At 41.0% G+C, this 7,660-nt stretch overlaps 1 protein-coding gene across 1 annotated transcript in view; it reads left to right on the top strand.

The window, feature by feature from the left end:
- The window catches only part of Actr2 (actin related protein 2), a 46,511-nt gene that overhangs the window by 22,872 nt on the left and 15,979 nt on the right, over positions 1–7,660 (top strand). The window contains exons 5-6 of the mRNA XM_031337075.1: positions 5,113–5,249; positions 5,705–5,854. Of these exons, the coding sequence (XP_031192935.1) occupies positions 5,113–5,249; positions 5,705–5,854 (287 nt within the window). The remainder of the gene's footprint in view (positions 1–5,112; positions 5,250–5,704; positions 5,855–7,660) is intronic.

Here is a 7,660-nt window from a genome sequence, read left to right on the forward strand (position 1 = left end):
GGGTCCAGGATCTCACTGTAAAGCCCTGGCTATGTTGAAACTTGCTCTATACACCACGCTGGCTTGAACTCACAGTTGTCCACCTGCTTTTGCTTCCTGAGTCCTGGAACTAATGTTATGTGCCACCATTCCTGGTGGAAATTAATTTTTTTTTAAAAGATTTATTTATTTGTTTTATGTATATGAGTACACACTGTAGCTATACCAATAGTTGTGACCCTTCATCTGGTTGTTGGTAATTGACTTTTAGGACCTCTGCTCACTTTGGTCAACCCCTGCTTGCTCCAGTCGGTCCTGCTCTCTCTGGCCCAAAGATTTATTTATTATTATACATAAGTACACTGTAGCTGTTTTCAGATGCACCAGAAGAGGGCGTCAGATCTCATTACAGGTGGTTGTGAGCCACCATGTGGTTACTGGGATTTGAACTCAGGACCTTTGGAAGAGCAATCGGTGCTCTTACCCACTGAGCCATCTCACCAGCCCGGAAATTAATTTTTAAAGCTATATTTAGTTACTAACTGTAATATGTCCTACATTCTATTGATATAGAAAATGTTTCTAACAGTGAGATAGACATGGTTTCTTTGCTCTTAAGGTGATAATAGTCTAGCTATAATTTTTCATTTGAAGGAGAAAAAATCACATATTCTATCAAGAGAGGGAAAAATGTTTGTCTAGATAAGTCCACATCTGGATAATTTTGCTTCTTGAAATTTGTTTATTTGTATGTGATCGCATGCATACATGTGCCATAGCATTTCTTTTTGATAAATGGACAACTCGGAGGAGTCAGGTCTCTCTCAACCATGGGACTTTCAGAGATCAAACTCAGGTCATCAGGTTTGGCAGGAAACACCTACACCCCTGAGCCAAACTGTAAGCTTCATTTTTCCTTCCTCCCTTCTTCCACCCATTCTTCATTTTAAAATAGAACTTTAGAGGGATTTACTAGCTGATTTCCCAGAGGGTTTGAGTTAAATTCCCAGCATTTATGTGGTGGCACACAGCCATATGTAACTCTACTTTCAGGATCTGATGTCTACCACTGGCCTCTACAGGCACCAGGTGCAAGTAGTGCACAGACATACAGCAAACAAAAGACCCATGCACATAAAATTAAAGTTAAAAAAGTTAATAACTTGTATAAATACTTTTATATACATCAATTTTGGAAAGTTTAAAAAGGTCTAAGCTTGAAACTGTACTGAGAAATCCATGTTGGGTAAGGATGAGTTATTTTATGTATGTCAATGTTTTATTTGCATGTATGTATGTGCTCTGTGTGCATGCCTGGTGCTTAGGCTAGAAGGCAGCACCAGGTCTCCTAAAACTAGAGTTACAGACAGTTGTGAGTTGCATTGTAGGTGTTGGGACCCTATGCGGGTCATACAAGAGCAGTAAGTATGGAGCCATCTTTCTAGCTACTCTAAAAGAATTTTTAGGAAAACTGATATTAATATATTTTCCTAGTAACATTTATAAATTAATCTCTGACAAGTAAGGAGATAGCCTATCCTAATTGTTTATATTTTGCTGCTGCTGCTTCTTTTGGGGTGGGGGTAGGGGTTCATGATGTTTTTTTTGTGTAACCCTGGCTGTCCTGGAACTCAATCTATATGTAGATCTGCTGGCCTCAAACTCAGAGACCCACCTGCCTCTTGTCTCCTAAGTGCTAGGATTAAGGTGTGCGCCACCACTACCAGGCTATATTTGGCCATTTTTATGTAACTGTTAACTCCTTAATTTTGAGGAGCAGTCGCCCAGTAAAATTAGTGAAATAACTACAAGCCACGCTTCTTCCTAACTTAGTAGCTAATGTTTTCAGAAAAAAAGAAGTTAGAGAGATGTCTTTATGGTTAAGAGCACTTGCTGTTCTTGCAAAGGACCTGATTTCAGTTCCCAGCTCCCAGGTCAGACAGCTTACAAACATATACAACTCTAGCTCCAGGAGACTGGGTGCCCTTTTCTGGTTTCCACAGGCATTATACTCATGTGCACACACATGCTCACACAAACACACACAAACACATAATAAAGAGAATTTTTTTTTTTTCCTGTTTTTCGAGACAGGGTTTCTCTGTGTAGCCCTGGCTGTCCTGGAACTCACTCTGTAGACCAGGCTGGCCTCGAACTCAGAAATCCACCTGCCTCTGCCTCCTGAGTGCTGGAATTAAAGGTGTGTGCCACCACCGCCTGGTGATAAAGAGAAATTTTAACAAGAATAACAACCATTGTTAAAATTCCAACCTGTAGAAATTTTTTTTGAATAAGAAATGACGCACACCTTTAATCCCAGCACTTGGGAGGCAGAGGCAGGTGGATTTCTGAGTTCGAGGCCAGCCTGGTCTACAGAGTGAGTTCCAGGACAGCCAGGGCTACACAGAGAAACCCCGTCTCTTTAAAAAACAAAACAAAACAAAAAACAAAAGAGAAATGACCTGGCATTTTAGGAAGCACTTGCTACTCTTCCAGAGATCCTGAGTTCAGTTCCCTGCACCCAAGTTGGGTGCCTCACAATGCCTGTGACTGCATGACCTTTTGTGGCTATGGCAGGTGTAGACACACACACAATAAAATTTTAAATGTGTGTGTGTGTGTGTGTGTGTGTGTGTGTGTGTGTGTGTGTGTATACATACATATACATGTATATATTTTAAATAACTATATAAAAATTATTAATAGTAGCAATACTTGTGGATAAGTAGTGATATTAATGCCATGTGTACATTTAGAGGTCCAGACAACTTTGTAGAGTTGATTCTCTCCTTCCACCTTCACATGAGTTCCAGAGCTTGAACTCAGATCACCAGTCTTGCTATGCAGAGTGCCTGTAGGCTGAGAGCCACTTCACCAACCCATTTCTACTTCTTAGCAGCACAAGCCAGGCACTGCACAGCTGTGATTCCAGTCTATATCCCTATTGCTCAGGCTGCTGAGGCAGTATGGTTACAGTTTCTTGGCTAGGCTAAGACTCTGCCTTAAATAACAGCAAAAGTAAATAAATCAGGGACTGGTGAGATGGCTCAGTGGGTAAGAGCACTGACTGCTCTCCCAAAGGTCATGAGTTCAAATCCCAGCAACCACATAGTGGCTCACAACCACCCATAATGAGATCTGATGTCTTCTTCTAGTGCTTCTGAAGACAGCTACAGTGTAGTTATGTAAAATAATAAATAATTTTTTTAAAAAAAGTAAATCTTTTCAGTGGCAAACAGGAAATAAAGCAGCTCCCTTCTTTTTTATTGTCACTACTGTTGCTTTTAGGGTTTTGGCTGAGGATCCCACCCAGGCCTTACATATAATAGGCTCACACATTACCTTAAGATCACAGGTTTTTGTTGTTGTTGATAGTATTTTTCTTTTGTTTTGACATGGTACCTGACTGTGTAGCTCTGGCTGTCCAGGAACTCTAGCCATCTTTTAAATGGTGGGGTTTTCTTTGTTGGTGGCCTTGGTTTTGGGTTTTTGAAATAGGTGACTTAGAGTTTTTGGTTCTTCAATCACAAGCCTTCTGAGAGATTTTCGGGTATCTGAGCACCAACCCTGGCCAGATGATCTTAGCAGATTCACTTACAGTTTGGTAACTGTTAATAGTCACTTTTCACAGTTGGTTTCTGTAAATGTAACTTTTATTCTCCTGTAGTAATTGTTGCTGAGGCTTACTGCCCTCTGCTGACCTTAGCCTAGTCCTGGAAGCCTCGCCTCCATACAACCTTATCTAGGCCTACAATGTTTTCAGCCTCTGAGACTTACTGCTGAATAAGTTCACCCTTTATAGTTCTTTCTGAACTCTGGCTGGCTGATGGCTTCAACTTGGCTCAAACTCCTAGCCAAGCTGACTGATTCAAACTGGCTTTTCTCTCTGTCTCTGACTAAAATCATTCTGCTTGGCCTCATACTAACTTTGGCAATCTGTTCTAATCTTCAGGCTTCTTCTCATTCTCTGGCTAGTTCTGTCTTCATTGTGTCTACCTTGTTCTCTCTCTGCATCCTGTCTCTGTAACTGGACCAGTCAAACTACCTTCCTCTTGTGAGAGTTGGGCATACCCCATTCTGCCAAATTTTTCCCTGATTCTTCTCTTTGCCACTCAATTAGGTATCACTTTCAAACAGGGGTGCTTCCAAGTGCATCGTTTTACAAACTAAATTTACCTTCATTGTTTGATTAAACAATTAAATAAGGGCGTGTCTGTATTCCAGCCAGAGTAGCAATGTTGCTGGATTAAAATCCTTCTACAGTTCCATAAGTTAATCATTATACTTTAGAAATTTTCACTTAAGGGCATTCGGGGATTAGGTTGGAAAGGAAATTGTAGCAGATCTTTCTTCCCAAGTTCTTAAAGAAGTGCATGATTGAACTAAAAACCTCACAAGAAAAACACCAGGGTGAGGTGAGTTTGGGTAGTGCCAATTAGCACCAAGCCTGAAACCTGAGTTCCGTCCTTGACCACACTTGGTGGTAGGAGAGAGCCAAGCCCTCTACTCCGCCCATGTTGTCCTCTGACTTCACATGCATATTATGGCATGTATGTTCTCCTCCCCTCCACATGTAAGTAGAATATAAAGAAAGGAAACCATCAGGGAGCAAACACTGCCATCTCTGATTAGAAATTAAGTGCTGAAATTGGGCCTAGTGGTGCACACCTTTAGTCCCAGTGCTCAGAGGTAGAGGCAGGGGGGTCTCTGTGAGTATGAGGCCAGTCTGGCCTACATAGCGAGTTCTAGGACAGCCAGGAATACATAAAGAGATCCTATCTTGAGAAAAACAAAACAAGAAAAAAGGGGGGCTGGAGAGATGGCTCAGCAGTTGGGAGTATTGACTGCTCTTCCAGAGGACCTGTGTTCAGTTTCCAGCATCTACATGGCAGCTCATAACTTTCTGTAACTCCAGTTCCAGGAGATTCATGGCACCAGGCATGCCTTTGGTGCACTTCTATATGCATGGAAGCAAAATACCCATGCTCATAAAATAAATCTTAAAAGAAAAGGAAAGGAAGTGCTGGTTCCAAGTCTCACTAGCCACCTTTTTTTGGGTGGCATCTCTACTACATTAGAAACTTTCTCTTCGATTTTTCTAAATTAACTCAGAACCTTCTGGTTCTTCTGCAGGGTTACTGACTGGTGTAGTAGTGGACTCTGGAGATGGTGTCACTCATATTTGCCCAGTATATGAAGGCTTTTCTCTCCCTCACCTTACAAGAAGACTGGATATTGCTGGGAGGGATATTACCAGGTATCTTATCAAGGTAAGTGAGAGGAAAATATCATGAAAGCTAGTGTATTTTAGTTTGCTTACAGATTTAGACAAAAATGGGGCTAGCGAGCTCAGTGATCAAGCGCAGAGAAACATCTTGGATCCCATCTTGGCGAGCTGACCACTGCCTGTAACTCTAGTTCCCATGGAATTTAATACCTTTCTCTGGACCTCTCAGGCACATATCCACACACAGACACACAATACACACAATTCAAAATGATAAAATAATTTTAAAAATCCCACTATACAAGATTTCTAGCATCACCCCAGTATACTATTATTGGCTTTGCTATTGGTTCCAGGGATTGAGCTTAGGTTGTCAGGCATGGATAGCAAATTCTTTTTATTTACCTTCCAAGCCATTTTATCCTCCAGGGGATTATCTTTGTTCAGTGGAGCTCATTCTCATAGATTATTAATTTACTGCTTTGTTTTATATACTAGCTGCTGCTGTTGAGAGGATATGCCTTCAACCATTCTGCTGATTTTGAGACAGTCCGCATGATTAAAGAAAAACTTTGTTATGTGGGTTATAATATTGAACAAGAGCAGAAGCTGGCCTTAGAGACCACAGTGTTAGTTGAGTCATATACAGTAAGTATCCTATATAAAATACATTGTTGGTGGAAAAGGGGCATCTGTGTTTATTAATGTCACCTAGACTCTAGAGTTTTGGTTTGTTTGCTCTCTCTCTCTCTCTCTTTCTCTCTCTCTCTCTCTCACACACACACACACACACACACCTTTATATAAAATGTGCTGAATATCATACCTAGGGTCTTATGTGTGCTCAACAGATTAGGCCTTAACATGGGTGGGTATTTTTGGTTTGAGTTATTGTACTATGTTCACAGGTGGTTTTTCAGTATCTCCTGCTATGTTGTTTCTGTGATTTAGTTATTAGGGATGCCATGTATTGCAAATTAAAGCAAAAATTAAATTAGAATATAATTTAAAATGGAGGTCATATTTGAGATTGTAGCATCTTCAGAATATATCTCAACATGTTTTGTACAGTGTTATTTCTCTGGGATGTTGCTTAAGAGTTATAAAAAACAGAACACAATTATAATTGCCATACATTATGGAGATAATTAATATTTCTTTGTTGCCTGACTTCCAAGCTCTTTGATTGTGAAAATGCTGTGTACCTGTTTCTTAGCCTGTTGGACTGTCCTGAGACAGTCTCTTCTATGTATGTAGTACAGGGTCCTCCTGCCTCTGCCTCCTGAATGGTGGGATTGCAATCATGCATTTCCACATGGACCTCAAATTTTTGTAGTGTGTCATGGAGCTAATCATCTAAGAAATGTATTTTCGGAAATGTTCATGCTTTGATTTTTTTTTTGTTCTTAGACAGAGTCTCACTGTAGCCCAAGCTGGGTTAGAACCCAGGCTGGTTTCAGATTTATTTTAAAGTCCTTATGTTGCACACATTTGTGATTGGTGCCAGCTTGGATCACAGGGCTTAAGAACACTTGTGCTGGGCATGGTAACACATGCTGTAATAGAAGCACTCAGAATACTGAGGCAAGAGCGCCACTTAAGTAATGAGACAAACCTCATAAGGCCTCTAAAATAGACCAAAATAGCTCGGTAGAGGCCAGCCAAGGGTACATAGTGAGATCCTGTCTCAAAAATCAAAAAAAAAAGGAAGAAAATATTGTCAGAGACCAGTTGTGGTAGAACATGCCTTTAATTCCAGTACTTGGAGGCAGAAGCAGGTGGATCCCTAAACTTGAGGCCAGTCTAGTCTATATAGCAAGCCCCAAGTCAGCCAAGGAAAAAGAGACCCCTGTCTCAACCCCCACCATCAAAAACAATGCCATTTTAAAGATACAATAAAAATGTACTTTATAACATCTAGTAATAAAGGTTTGTCCTGGTGGTTTATGATCCCAATTTTCTTTTCTTTTCTTTTCTTTTTTTTTTTAAAGATTTATTTATTTTTATGTATATGAGTACACTGTAACTATACAGGTGGCCGTGAGCCATCATGTGTGTAGCTGTTGTTGAACTCAGAACTTCTGCCGGCCCTGCTCGCTCCAGCATAATTTACTGCAGCTGTCTTCAGATGCACCAGAAGAGGGCGTCTGATCTCATTACAGGTGGTTGTGAGCCACCATGTAGTTGCTGGGATCCGAACTCAGGACCTTCGTAAGAGCAGTCAGTGCTCTTACCCGCTGAGCCATCTCGCCAGCCCATGATCCCAATTTTCAATCTTAATTGTTTTGAAGGAAGTGGCATAAAGCAAACCATGAGAGAACTAACAATGTTAAGACTTGATTTGGCCGGGCTGTAGTGGCGCACACCTTTAATCCCAGCGCTTGGAAGGCAGAGACAGGCAGATATCTGAATTTAAGGCCGGCCTGGTCTACAGAGTGAGTTCCAGGACAGCCA

Source organism: Mastomys coucha, unplaced genomic scaffold (assembly GCF_008632895.1).
Source record: "Mastomys coucha isolate ucsf_1 unplaced genomic scaffold, UCSF_Mcou_1 pScaffold22, whole genome shotgun sequence".
In the NCBI taxonomy this organism is placed as follows: Eukaryota; Metazoa; Chordata; class Mammalia; order Rodentia; family Muridae; genus Mastomys; species Mastomys coucha.